Here is a 14,869-nt window from a genome sequence, read left to right as displayed (position 1 = left end):
AACCCTAACTAACCCTAACTAACCCTAACTACCCTAACTAACCCTAACTAACCCTAACTAACCCTAACTAACCCTAACTAACCCTAACTAACCCTAACTAACCCTAACTAACCCTAACTAACCCTAACTAACTAACCCTAACTAACCCTAACTAACCCTAACTAACCCTAACTAACCCTAACTAACCCTAACTAACCCTAACTAACCCTAACTAACCCTAACTAACCCTAACTAACCCTAACTAACCCTAGCTTAACCCTAGCTAACCCTAGTTTCGGTGTGTAACCCTAGTTAACCCTAGTTAACCCTAGTTTCGGTGTTTAACCTAGCTACCCTAGTTTCGGTGTGTAACCCTAGCTAACCCTAGTTTCGGTGTGTAACCCTAGTTACCCTAGTTAACCCTAGTTTCGGTTTTAACCCTTGTTAGCCTTATATTAATACCTATTGCTATACACACATTGGACAAACTATAACTCTTAACCATGAGACTGTATTTCCTTCGTTGGGCTTCAGAGGCCGTTGGTGTAACATCTGCCGCTTCATCTAGCTCCTTTGCCCTGTCACCCAGTCATAGCGACATGGAATATTATCCACCTTGCCCTGCTCGACCGCAGCTCTATCTCCTTGAGCTTTGCGAGTGGCCTTTGCAGCCCTCCACGCCGTGATATCTGCTGCCAATACCTCAGCATCTTCCTTCTGCCCCACCTTCTCTCGAATCGTTTCTCGTATCACTTCTAGAGTGCCCACTTCGTTCTTTACACTTCTCTTCTTCCATGTATCCATCATCCTAGAATTTGTTGCTTGACATTCAAAAGTCAGCAGGAGCCTTTCACAGGGCTGGAGACGCCTTACACATGATATCTATATTCTGGCTCGTGTTGAAGTGCAAACCTTCTACGTAATCTCCAGTTGTCTACCATCGGAGGACAAACCAGATCCCAGTACAGATCATGCATCTGAATTCCGGAAAAATACCATTGATGAAATCAGGATCCTTTGCACCACGCATCTTTTCGTATTTGTAATACTTCAGAAATATCACGAACAGGATTTCTGGAGCCTATAATTGGCGATGGCCTGTCTGAAGTCCATTGGAGCTTCTAAAATGCTAACAGAAAACAAGAAATCTTTACCGAATAATTGTCAGGGTCACTAATGAAACGTTTCTTTTCGAGTAGATAATTGACTTTGGTGGCCCATTTATCAGCTGTAAGAAGCACATTCATCCCATATAGGATACCATTCGCCATATAGTCTTTGATAGCATAAATAAGGTGTAATCTCACTTATAAAAATATAATTTGAACCTAGTCGCACAAGCAAGGGCTCCCTGAACCTTATAGAAGGCTTTAAACCTACTCACGTCTGTTCTAGAACTTTTAGTCAGATTTGAAGTTGTATTAAAATGATTGTTTGATTCTGTCCAAAATCTTCGAATATTAACTATAAGACAGTCTAGTTGTGGCCAAGGCTCCTCAAGCAGTATATAACACTTGAGACGCTCTCCAGTGTGTTTAATCATTAGTTTGTATTCTGGCAACTTGCTATCTGACCCGCCAACTGACTCCAGTACATGTGTTCGATATTCGGTGGAGGTCCTGGGTGATGTCCCTGTAGAGCATCCAGAGCAAACTGGGCAGCTCCAGAGGTTCAAGGGAGTGAGCAAGACACGAGCATCCATGGGAGATTTGAGAAGACAATTCGCCTTAGCAGCTGTCTCTAGAGACAAGTAGAAATCTCTGGAGACATACGGTAGCTTGCTGATGTAATCTGATTCGTTGATAAACTAAACTTTCCGGTTTCTGTTGATGATTTATGGTTTCAGTTGTAATCATAATTATATAATTGGATTGATTTGCACCCTTTAGACTACTATCCAGAGGGTACGCCAGTTGCTCGCTTGTTTGTCCTTACTACTCTTGTATTACTCCCAACTTCTCCGCTTGGCCCTGGGATAGATTAATTGCCCTGACGCCTCCTGAATTTGCCAGATCAAGTGCTTTAGAACCTGAGTCACGCATGATGTACCGCTTCCTATATGTCGGTACTCTATTCTCTCCTGGAATACACCTCTCCACGGTACCAGGCTCTAGGATTCACAATTCCCCAATGAGATTACCAAAACATCATTCCGAAGATGATCTCTACTGCCTCCATAGCACCCACGACTGCACCTTTAGTATTGGTCCATTCAACACCGTGATACTCCACCTAATACTCAAATGATATACTATTTAAATATCCTAACTAACCCTAATACCGTATACGGAAAAGAACAAATCCTCCACTATCTGCCTTAGCACTCGCGATTGTTCTACACATCCTACTCTCCCTCCTTTCCTAATCCCTCGCTACAGGTAATCCCGGCTACTCCTCTTACTCCTACCCCTCCTCTTCGGTGTCAATACCGCGAGGTTGGGCATTAATCACTTTGTATTGGGTACTGTCGGAACCAACCCGACCTCCTGAAGCACTCGTGGGTGTTCTTTGAGCATCTTGGAAATCGGCAAGATCCGCAGCCAACGCTTCATCATCCTCGTTAAAACCCTCCTCCGGTAACACCTCAATAGTTACCCCCTTTTTATCTCGTATCTATTAGGGTCATCATTTAGAATACCACTCGCAATACCGGCATCTAGAAGTATCATTCCTTTTCTCAAACATTGTCTTTGATTACCTTCAAGGTGGCCTCCTGGTTCTGTTTATTTCTCACCTTCTAACTGTTGCTCATACTGTTGAACGGTTCTACTCGAGTTTGGATATCAGTTGGGCAATCCCGTATAGCCCTAATAGCTTCCCGCATTACTCCCAAGCCACTCGCCATATCAATGAGTGCATCGGGCCATACTTACTCACAAACTCTCATTCTTTGACTGAAAATTATCAGACTTCAAGTAGCTCCTTGTGGACTATGCCCGGTTGCCGTGCTAGATCGCTGTCGATATCAGGCAAATAAGGGTAGGGGTTATGCGCTCTAGGAATTCGGGATCCCTAACTCCTAGCATTCTTACCGCATCAAAGTATTTAAAATACAATATATCGATAATTCCCGTAACGGCTGCTCGCAGAGTGCTTGCCAATTCCCTCGTTACTCGGTAAAGAACGATATGTCCGGTAAGTGGGAGACGACCTTCCGTTTCGAGAGTGCATGAAGGAACAATTGATATAGCGCATAGAAGAGGTATACTCATATAGATAAATAAGTGCAGAACGCCTAGACTGTCAGGGTGTTGGGGGTGCTCTCTGGGGTGCCGGCAGTGCTCTCTGGGATGTCGGGAGTGCTCCGTAGCATGCATTCTGACTGGGTGCTACAGTGGGTGCTACTCTCCTTTGTTTACGTATTACTTTAGCGCCCCGACGAGTTCCTCTCTAAACCGTTAACCACTAATACTAACATGTTGAAGAGCATCGAGGGGCGAGATAGAGTCGAACCTGTACCACGTCCACCGATACGTCAGAAAAAGCAAATACCTCCGCTACCACGGCAGTTGGTTTCCTTTGAGCATTGCCCAGTGCTCTGGCATTGATTGATTGAACTGTATGAGGTCTCTTTCTGACAGTCAGAGACCTCTGGATGGAAGATTAAGGGGAGGGCATGAGGTTCATCCTACTGTTCATCCTCATCCTCCTAGGAGCTCTCATGGCCGTTTATCGGAGTCTCATAATAGTCTGAGTCGCTAGTATCAATTATTTGTTCCACCTCAGGTAACTAAATTGCCTCAGGCTCCTTTTGTGTTTCAAACTTGTCAGTATGATCCTCGGGGAAATGAAATTCTACCCTCCAAGGACTGCTCCTCCCAGTGGAGATTTCGGAAGAACCGAGAAAACCTTTTCATGTTATTTGGGTAACAGTTGTCAATTGACTAGTGCGAGTGCGGGGCTGGCAGTGGGGTTAATAGTCAGTAAGATATCTCACACTCATCAATCTCTTCATCTTCTTCAAGTCGTGTTAGGAGTAATAGGCGCTTTGGTACAGGAGGTGCTGTACTGGAGGAGTGCTTGGAGGAAGCCATTTTGATGACTGGTAGGAATATCCGCTGTACTCTACAAGCACTCGCGATATCTTCAATTAGAAATCAATTATTGGCGAGAAGATTTGCGCCGCTGTATTCATATGACAGGGATCATCCGGTGTTACCATTATTTCCGAACTCAACCGAATCATTTATCATCACTCGTTTTACTGCACTTTCTGAAGAGGTACCGGGTACTCTTAGAACAATCTAGGAGTTTGATTCCACTTTGAAATAATAGTAATGCAGTGACTACCTGCACTAATCTAACCACAACATATAGTTCAGCTCTATTCTGGCGTTTGATTCCTGGAGGACAACCCTTAAGTAGATGTAGTAATATCGGGGTGTGTATTGTTCATTGTATGGGGTGTGTTCTGCGAAGATGAAGAATGGTTCATTGTTCAGTTAGATTTGTTCGATGATAGTAGATTGAGTTGATTGAGCTTGTTGGGTTTCGGCGAAATGTGGGGGGGCAAGAATTCCTGTTGTTAGGATTCTCACGAAGCAGAGGTTCAGTACGCCTTGTTGGGAGATGACGGATATCCCGGATCGGTTGGGGGTAGGAGAGACTTGTCAAAGTCTTCTTTTCCTGCCTGCAGTGCTCGGTGGGGTAGAGGGGCGTAAGGGGGTTGTGTATGCCAGGTTATGAGTGTTTTACTCCGGTTACGAAGATTGTTTCCATTTGTTAAACAAGTGGTTTGGGAGGGATAAGAGTTCACAATTCAGGTACCAGAGTGTCAATAACTTGCCGTACAAATAGATATACGATAAGATTTTAGTATATTCTGCGGTCTACTGACACACAGGATCGTGTTCCAAAAAATTTTATCGGTGTTGTTAGGATTGTAAGTTGTTAATATTATATATAAGAATTTAGTTTATGAGTATATTTGAAAATTTTCTTTAGGTTTCGGGGTTAGCGGCTCTCAGACAAAACTAAGATGTTTCAAAAGAATTCGGTGTGTGGGTCGGAAAAAATAATCCAGTAAGTTACCAGAAGTAATCCATTGCCTTAAAATTTTGAGCAACCCTAACAAGGAGATATATAAAACCAGACTGCAACAATACACAATATGGAATGTCGGTCATGGATCATCACTCACATATTGGGTTTCAAGTATTGCGAATATCATGGTCCGAGATTGAAATCCGAATTACTGTTAGAAAACACACCCGGGCGGTAAGCTGAAGATCGGAATCCGAGTCGGTGCAATAAAACACACCGGAGTCCAGGAGTGGGATTCGCCCGATTCGGTAACCCGGAGCTCAGAATCCGAAATTCATGTATTCCATCGAAGCGGAGGATGGGAAAACTCGGCATCGTTAAATTTCGAGTGCCGTCATGATCGTGGGCTTGGGACGGTGCGTTCGGTACCATGCAGGCATCGATCGTGGTACCCGACCGGTGAGTGACGGCGCCGGAAGTGCTGCAGGACAGGCCACCAAGACTCACAGGGAGTTACCCTACCCAACAGCCCCCAACCACCACCCACGCCCCTGCCATCACGTCCACGACCCCCGGTACCTACATATTTGACGATGGCGATGGACTCAGGGCGTCCTGTTCGACCCATAGCCACGGAATCGGGAATTGTAGGGCGACGGTTCTTGGCCAACCTCGAAATCCGGTCCGAGATTGCCCTACCAGACTGCAACAATACACAATATGGAATGTCGGTCATGGATCGTCACTCACATATTGGGTTTCAAGTATTGCGAATATCATGGTCCGAGATTGAAATCCGAATTACTGTTAGAAAACACACCCGGGCGGTAAGCTGAAGATCAGAATCCGAGTCGGTGCAATAAAATGCACCGGGGTCAAGGAGTGGGATTCGTCCGATGCGGTAACCCAGAGGTCGGAATCCGAAATTCATGTATTCCATCGAAGCGGAGGATGGGGAAACTCGGCATCGTTAAATTTCGAGCTCCGTCATGATCGTGGGCTTGGGGCGGTGCAATCGGTACCATGCAGGCATCGATCGTGGTACCCGACCGGTGAGGGACGGTGCCGGAAGTGCTCCAGGACAGGCCGCCAAGACTCACAGTGAGTTACCCTACCCAACAGCCCCCAACCACCACCCACGCCCCTGACATCACCTCCACGACCCCCGGTACCTACATATTTGACGATGGCGATGGACTCAGGGCGTCTTGTTCGACCCATAGCCACGGAATCGGGAATTATAGGGGGACGGTTCTTGGCCAACCTCGAAATCCGGTCCGGGATTGCCCTACCAGAGTGCAACAATACAGAATATGGAATGTCGGTCATGGATTGTCACTCACAGATTGGGTTTCAAGTATTGCGAATATCATGATCCGAGATTGAAATCCGAATTACTGTTAGAAAACACACACGGGCAGTAAGCTAGAGATCAGAATCCGAGTCGGTGCAATAAAACGCACCGGAGTCAAGGAGTGGGATTCGCCCAATGCGGTAACCCGGAGGTCAGAATCCGAAATTCATGTATTCCATCGAAGCGGAGGATGGGGAAACTCGGCATCGTTAAATTTCGAGCGCCGTCATGATCGTGAGGTTGAGACGGTGCGTTCGGTACCATGCAGGCATCGATCGTGGTACGCGACCGGTGAGTGACGGTGCCGGAAGTGCTGCAGGACAGGCCACCAAGACTCACAGGGAGTTACCCTACCCAACAGCCCCCAACCACCACCCACGCCCCTGCCATCACGTCCACGACCCCCTGTACCCACATACCTGACGATGGGGGTGGACTCGGGGCGTCCTGTTCGACCCATAGCCACGGAATCGGGAATTGTAGGGCGACGGTTCTTCGCCAACCTCGAAATCCGGTCCGAGATTGCGCTACCAGACTGCAACAATACACAAATGTGTATTTGGTGGAGATTGAATCTGTGTTGTGGGTACTTAGGGTTACAACCGTCCCTCTCAAAGTGTAATACAGAAATCTGTATTTGGTGGAGGTTGACACTGGTATGTAGCTAGTTAGGGTTACGAGTGGCCATCTGGAATTGTAATTCAGAAATGTGTATTTGTTGGAGGTTGAAGCTGGATTGTGGGTAGTTAGGGTTATGAGTGGCCATCTTGAATTTTAATTCAGAAATGTGTATTTGGTGGAGGTTGAAACTGGATTTTGGGTAGTTAGGGTTACCAGCATTCCTCTCGAAGTGTAATACAGAAATCTGTATTTGGTGGAGGTTGACACTGGTATGTAGCTAGTTAGGGTTACGAGTGGCCATCTGGAATTGTAATTCAGAAATGTGTATTTGTTGGAGGTTGAAGCTGGATTGTGGGTAGTTAGGGTTATGAGTGGCCATCTTGAATTTTAATTCAGAAATGTGTATTTGGTGGAGGTTGAAACTGGATTTTGGGTAGTTAGGGTTACCAGCATTCCTCTCGAAGTGTAATACAGAAATCTGTATTTGGTGGAGGTTGACACTGGTATGTAGCTAGTTAGGGTTCCGAGTGGCCATCTGGAATTGGAATTCAGAAATGTGTATTTGTTGGAGGTTGAAGCTGGATTGTGGGTAGTTAGGGTTACGAGCGTCCCTCTCGAAGTGCAATGCTGAAATGTGTATTTGTTGGAGGTTGAATCTGTGTCGTGGGTAGTTAGGGTTACCAGCATTCCTCTCGAAGTGTAATTCAGAAATGTGTATTTGGTGGAGGTTGAAGCTGGATTGTGGGTAGTTGGGGTTACGAGCGTCCTTCTCGAAGTGCAATGCTGAAATGTGTATTTGTTGGAGGTTGAAGTTGAGTTGTGGGTAGTTAGGCTCTGAGATACACCAGACGATACAAAGAGATTTCTTACCTACCTACCGAGACTGGTATGCCCCGCAATGAGAGTTTTGTGTACTTTTATCATGTGATATCGTCGTAATATATCTAGATGCAAAGTAAACTCCTAGCGTCTCCATACTAGTATTTTTGCCCCGGTTAACAGCTTTCAGAAGCAATTTTTTTTGGGCCAACGGGATAACTCGCCAAAAGTTACATTAACAAGAACATCATTTCCACCAACCGTCACACATGGATAGCAACGATACAGAATACAGATTGTCGGTCATATATCGTCAGTTACATATTGTTTTGGAAGTGTTCTAAATAGTGCGGTTTGGGATTGAAATCCAAATTAGTTTGAGAAAAGACATCTGTGGCATGTAGTACGATTCGGCTAAATATGTAAACAGGAGGTAAGAATCAGGATTGTTTCAACATGGTAACCTATAGGTCAGAATCCGAATCAGTTTAAGAAAACCCACAAGAGATGAGGAGTGGGATTCGCCCGATGTGGTCGCCAAGACACACAAGGAGTTACCCTACCCAACAGCCCCCAACCACCACCCACGCCCCTGCCATCACGTCCAAGACCCCCGGTACCTACATATTTGACGATGGCGATGGACTCAGGGCGTCCTGTTCGACCCATAGCCACGGAATCGGGAATTGTAGGGCGACAGTTCTTGGCCAACCTCGAAATCCGGTCCGGGATTGCCCTACCAGAGTGCAACAATACACAATATGGAATGTCGGTCATGGATTGTCACTCACATATTGGGTTTCAAGTATTGCGAATATCATGATCCGAGATTGAAATCCGAATTACTGTTAGAAAACACACACGGGCAGTAAGCTAGAGATCAGAATCCGAGTCGGTGCAATAAAACGCACCGGAGTCAAGGAGTGGGATTCGCCCAATGCGGTAACCCGGAGGTCAGAATCCGAAATTCATGTATTCCATCGAAGCGGAGGATGGGGAAACTCGGCATCGTTAAATTTCGAGCGCCGTCATGATCGTGAGGTTGAGACGGTGCGTTCGGTACCATGCAGGCATCGATCGTGGTACCCGACTGGTGAGTGACGGCGCCGGAAGTGCTGCAGGACAGGCCGCCAAGACTCACAGGGAGTTACCCTACCCAACAGCCCCCAACCACCACCTACGCCCCTGCCATCACGACCACCACCCCCGGTCCCTACATATTTGACGATGGCGATGGACTCGGGGCGGCCTATTTAATCGGTAAGCACGGAATTGGGAATTGTGGGGCGACGGTTCCCAGGCAACCTCAAAATCCTGTCCGACATTCTCCTACTAGAACCCTAGGTGGCTGACGACTTTTGTTTAACTGCTCCTAAAGTGGTCTTTCTATTGTGCTGGCATTGATGTCTCCCTCCCCTCAATTTAGCTTTGTTTTGTTGCAGTTTTGTAAAAATTTACGTTTCCGGCTTGTTACTTGAGTTAGTGTACAATATGGTGCCTACTTGCTATTGATACAGGGTAATTTAGTACACAATCTGGCACCAAGTAGATGTCAATTAAATCTCCGTTGTACAGCTATTTGGGACTCGATCTAGCCATTGCTTTGGTTCTTACATCGGTTTTCGTAAAGTTATCTAAATCTAATAGTAGATGCAAGCAGAAGGTGGTAATCAAAGTAGCAGGTAAGGTACCAACAGCTGAGGTATGAATGGGGAATCCTCACAGTATATTCTGTAAAATTTGATATCATTCGCCACTGACCAAGGAATCAGAACTAGGTTACGGCATATATTGTATTTCAGATCACCCAAATAAGCAAAGCATGATTGGTCATCTCAGAGATTGGTTAACCATGGTAGGTGAAAACCACAGGGAGCATGGAGAGCCCAGATTAGTGGGATTAGTGCACCGTTGACAGCTAATTATATATGACTCCATTGTTTTTTACTGATCTGGATTTGTTGGCGGAGAGGTGGTGGTGCAAGCCCAGGCTATGAAGGTGTAGGCTGTGGAGGTGAGAGTTATACCTGAGAAAGTAGTGAAACCTTGCAAACCTGTATGTATTGCAGGTGCAAACTTGCTTTCGGTCAGGACGCAATGCATCCATACAGGTAAAACAATCGCTTCACGACGCTTGTTCTAGGAGGCAAAAGCAAGTCAACCGTACGTCCCCTATATATCAAAGGAGAAGTGGGTGAAGGGGACTGTACAGCACGTAGAACTGCATACTATAGGGGTCTCCGTGTTTTTGGGGATGGGGGGCTAACCTTAACCCTAAGTTCACCCCATCAGAAATGAGTATAAATTTAGTACACAATCTGGCACCAAGTAGATGTCAATTAAATCTCCGTTGTACAGCTATTTGGGACTCGATCTAGCCATTGCTTTGGTTCCTACATCGGTTTTCGTAAAGTTATCTAAATCTAATAGTAGATGCAAGCAGAAGGTGGTAATCAAAGTAGCAGGTAAGGTACCAACAGCTGAGGTATGAATGGGGAATCCTCACAGTATATTCTGTAAAATTTGATATCATTCGCCACTGACCAAGGAATCAGAACTAGGTTACGGCATATATTGTATTTCAGATCACCCAAATAAGCAAAGCATGATTGGTCATCTCAGAGATTGGTTAACCATGGTAGGTGAAAACCACAGGGAGCATGGAGAGCCCAGATTAGTGGGATTAGTGCACCGTTGACAGCTAATTATATATGACTCCATTGTTTTTTACTGATCTGGATTTGTTGGCGGAGAGGTGGTGGTGCAAGCCCAGGCTATGAAGGTGTAGGCTGTGGAGGTGAGAGTTATACCTGAGAAAGTAGTGAAACCTTGCAAACCTGTATGTATTGCAGGTGCAAACTTGCTTTCGGTCAGGACGCAATGCATCCATACAGGTAAAACAATCGCTTCACGACGCTTGTTCTAGGAGGCAAAAGCAAGTCAACCGTACGTCCCCTATATATCAAAGGAGAAGTGGGTGAAGGGGACTGTACAGCACGTAGAACTGCATACTATAGGGGTCTCCGTGTTTTTGGGGATGGGGGGGGATAACCTTAACCCTAAGTTCACCCCATCAGAAATGAGTATAATATAAGCGCACCATCGCTGCTGCCCTGAAGAGCTTCATCATACAGCGAAACAGTAACTGAGTACCCAAATACCTTTACTGTCGGCACCATCTTGCAGCTCTTCTTGAGATCCTCGTTCCTCATTTACCTAACTCTAAATTCGATCTCACCATGTCCACTCAGTCCACCTCCCAAAGCCAGTCCTCCTCCTTCCCTCGCCAATACCAAGGCCTCCGTTTGCCTGGTAACATCGGCGACGTCCCCATGACTAAACTTGGGGACGTTAGGAGGGCTCCTCCCTTCCTCAAAGGTCAGGCCAACGTCATCGGCCAGACCAACGTCCCTCTAGATGAGAGAGCATGGCAGGCGCAGGTTCATGCCGCCATGCTCACAACAATCGACGAAGACGGACACCAACCAGAGGATCACTACGTCTCCCCACTAGCGAACCTCCTGTCCTCCATCCCACCGGCGGAAAAGATGGAGGACATCAAACGTCTCCTACACCCCTCCTTCCGTATGCGATGCTTCGACGTATTGCTGTCTGCGTTTGAGACAGCTACGAAGATCGTGGGGGTTCAATCCGCCATCAAAGCACTGAAGAAGCAGTTGTTCGAGAAGAAACTCCCGACTGCAGTCAACCCTATCGTACGGTCGAAGGTTGGCACTCAGTTCACCTCCCTATACCCCACGGAACTCAGGGAGAAAGCGGCTCGGGATATGGCCGCTATCCAGCAAGAGTGCGCCCTCAGACTGCATCAAACCATCATCGAGCAGAAAGAGGCAGAGCTCGAATACCTTCAAGCCCTAAACTCCTTAGGGAATCTAGACGAACTGCTGCGTGCGGCAGTTAAGAAAGATTTCCTGAGTGCCAAGCTCCAACACGGGTCGCGCCCGGGACAGGAGGATGTCAACATGGATCTAGGTGATACCCCAACTGAGTCGAGAGACCAAAGGGATATCGCTGGAGAAATGGAGATTCCCCAGTTTTTGTTGGTAGAGAGGGATGCAGCCTTAGCGCTTGCCCCTTTATTGGCAGTACGTGTCCTTGAGATGGCACGTACGAGGCAGGCAAACAAAGACTACCTCCTTGAGAAGAAAGTTTCTCTCAAGGAGCGTACGATCCTTCAAGTGGCACAGGAAACCCCTGAGTCAGAGGAAGCTAGACTTTCTCGACTCATTAAGGGAATCCTCTTGAAGGATAAAAAACAAGCCAAAAAGACCAAAAATGTAAGAGAGGGTGACCCCCTTGTTGACTTTGCGCCGCTTACATTTATAGGTCAAGAAACCGGCTGCCCCAAGGGAAACAAACCTCAGGGGATCAAAAAATCGAAAGGAAAAGGAAAAGAGAAGGGGAAACCCCAATCCGCTCCACATCCAGCGTCGTCCACGAAGAGCCACAAGAGGAAGCCTTCAACAGACGGAAAAGGTGCCGAGAAGAAAGCGAAGCGATGAGGTTAGTAGCTCTCCCATTTAGCTTTGAAAACCCTTCTTCTTACCCGGATGAAATACTTCGGCTCCCCCCTTACCTACAAAACACAGTGCTGGCAGCGAAAGCTAACTCTAATCAGTTTAGCAATCTTCGTCGGTTTTGGCCAGGCCCACATGTGCAGGAAGGAATCACGGTACCCGATTGGGTAACCTATGAATTGGGAGTCAATATGAAATATTTGTATCCAGTTACTTTTAATAAAGACCTCCTCACGGAAGCTTATAATGATTTTACCTACCGATTGCGTTGGAAATATTATTTCTTTAAAAGTGACAAAAAAGATGATGAAACGTGGAACCCGGACTTTAAGATCCCTAGGGAACGAAAAGATCCACCCAAAATGAGCCAACAGCTAGAGAGGGGTGTTGATCGCGGCAGGCAAACGTTGATTTCAATGTGCGTCAAACCCTTCAACACCAGAACAAACCGAGATCGTCGTCCTCGGTGGAAGCAGCTCTCTGAATTCCTTGAAAGTCATAACCTGATGATCAAAGGAAGCGATAAAAACCTAGGCCCGGTCATTTTTGGACGCGACTGGTATGTCACGGAAGTTGAAAAATTACTCCAAGACAAGACCAACTATTACGAACTTGACCCAGTAAGAGTCGGTGAGTATGAAGGTCCTCGTGACTGGATTACTTATGCGGATGCGATAAATGGCGAGATGCTTCGGCGTCACGTCCCTATCACTGCTGGATCGTTCCAATGGTTAGCCAATACCATCCACGAAGTCGGTCTTGAAATGAATTATTTCATTGAAGCCGCACAAACGGTGTTACCCGCTCAAGAACATGAATACCTTAAAAGGTGGAAACATGATGCGGACGTACCCAGGTTCCATGGAATCCCTAAGATCCATAAAGAACCCTGGAAAATACGACCCATCTGTCCTGGACATTCATGGGTAACATCCCCACTCGCAAAGTGGGTGCAGGTACAACTCAAAGATACGACTAAAGCAATCCCTTGGGTAGCCCAAAGCACCCGGGATGTCGTAGATTTGTTGGGGTTAGTCAACCTCCCTGCAAGAGGAACTGTACGTAATATTTACGTATGTACAGGGGACGTCGTAGCGATGTACCCTAATATACCTAGTAACGCTGCAGATATTGTCTACACGTTACTTCAAGAGTTCCCGGATTATCTCGCAGAGCATCTAGTCAATCGACGCGATTTAATCCACCGTGCAATATCGATAGTCAATAAATTTTCCGTAATGGAATTTAATGGCAAATTCTACGCGCAGAAGAAAGGTTTAGCCATGGGAGCTGCTTGCTCCCCAGACGTCGCAAACCTCTATGCAGCGAAATATGAATTCGATAACCAGAGCAAATTTCTGGAGAAAGATGTCAACGGCAATGGAGTCCTATTCTACTGCCGTTATATCGATGACATCCTTTCTATTATTCAAGCAGACTCGTTGGAGCAATGCAGAGCTATACTGAATAAGCACAATCTAGGCCCGACACTCCAAGTCGAATGGGCCATAATGCGCGAAGGCGAGGGACCTAGTCCATTCCTTGACTTAGATATCGATATCTTAACTGGAGAGACCCGCGTGGACTATAAACTCTTCAGGAAACCCTTCAATCACTTCATGCGCATACCATGGGAAAGTTCACATCCGATCACCGTAAAACGTGCCGGATTTCAAGGAGAACTAACCCGGATAGCCACCTGCTCGTCTCGGAAGGAATTCTACAAAACGGCAGTAGCAGAGTACGTGGAACTACTCACCGCACGTGGCTATCCTCGTCAAGTGTTACATTCTTGGACACAAAACGAAGTCGAAAAGAGATGGGGCCTCGCCAAAGATAAAAAAGAATCTGAACCACAAAGGCTCGCCCCGATAATCTTCAAGACGGAGTACAATGACGTATGGAATGGAGTTGACATTAACAGTGTCAAGGCTACGATACTGGAGACATGGAATGAGCTGATAGCGACGGATACCACCGATCGCACATTCGCAGAAGCCATTCGTGATCACAGGTTTGTCATATCGTACAAGAGAACACGTAATCTCCAAGACGACGTGTCTATTCTTAACGCCAAACTTTCTCGAATGCACATTGATGACTTCAGAGAGATTGTTGACCGGGGTGCAAACGACCTCGCAGATCTATTCGCCGCTCAAAGACGGGAGGACGATAGTTCAACTGATGAAGACGATATAATGTACCAACCTCTAGTACCCTTTCGCGAGGCGAACGACAGCGGAGCTGAGTAAACGTCATGACCGTGAACAGATTCGCAGCAACGAACAGGCTATGGCTGTTCTATTGAGCGATGAGATGCGGAGCTTAACCGTTGCAATGCCCTTTCGGGCAAAACAACAAATTAGCACTGCGTAGGAGAGACCCGTGACCCCCGTTAGTGGGACGGTGGATATCTCTAGGACATGATTAGTCACTCAGTTTTAACGTTATGTTAGAATCGGATGTTGACCAAATCCAATCCAACAGCCTTGAGCTACGGAAAGGAAGGCAACTAGATGCCCTGGACTACGGTGTTCGAAACACCGTCCCCTTCGGGGGGTTACTTTAATAGTAG

General features: G+C 46.5%; 2 protein-coding genes across 2 annotated transcripts; both read left to right on the top strand.

The window, feature by feature from the left end:
* Positions 1 to 10,995: 10,995 nt before the first annotated feature.
* LAJ45_11768 (uncharacterized protein) lies at positions 10,996 to 12,279 on the top strand (the record flags this gene model as incomplete). Its single annotated transcript, XM_046121243.1, has 1 exon — positions 10,996 to 12,279. One exon carries the CDS (start codon positions 10,996 to 10,998, stop codon positions 12,277 to 12,279), a length of 1,284 nt encoding a protein of 427 aa, XP_045965563.1.
* Positions 12,280 to 12,656: 377 nt separating this feature from the next.
* Positions 12,657 to 14,546, top strand: LAJ45_11767 (uncharacterized protein; the record flags this gene model as incomplete). Its single annotated transcript, XM_046121242.1, has 1 exon — positions 12,657 to 14,546. The coding sequence occupies one exon, from the start codon at positions 12,657 to 12,659 to the stop codon at positions 14,544 to 14,546; it is 1,890 nt and encodes a 629-aa protein (XP_045965562.1).
* Positions 14,547 to 14,869: the final 323 nt, after the last annotated feature.

The sequence above is a fragment of the Morchella importuna genome, assembly GCF_003444635.1.
Source record: "Morchella importuna strain M04M26 chromosome Unknown Morimp01GS103, whole genome shotgun sequence".
In the NCBI taxonomy this organism is placed as follows: Eukaryota; Fungi; Ascomycota; class Pezizomycetes; order Pezizales; family Morchellaceae; genus Morchella; species Morchella importuna.
The sequence above is the reverse complement of the archived record's forward strand: the minus strand, read 5'-3'. Positions and strand labels throughout refer to the sequence as shown.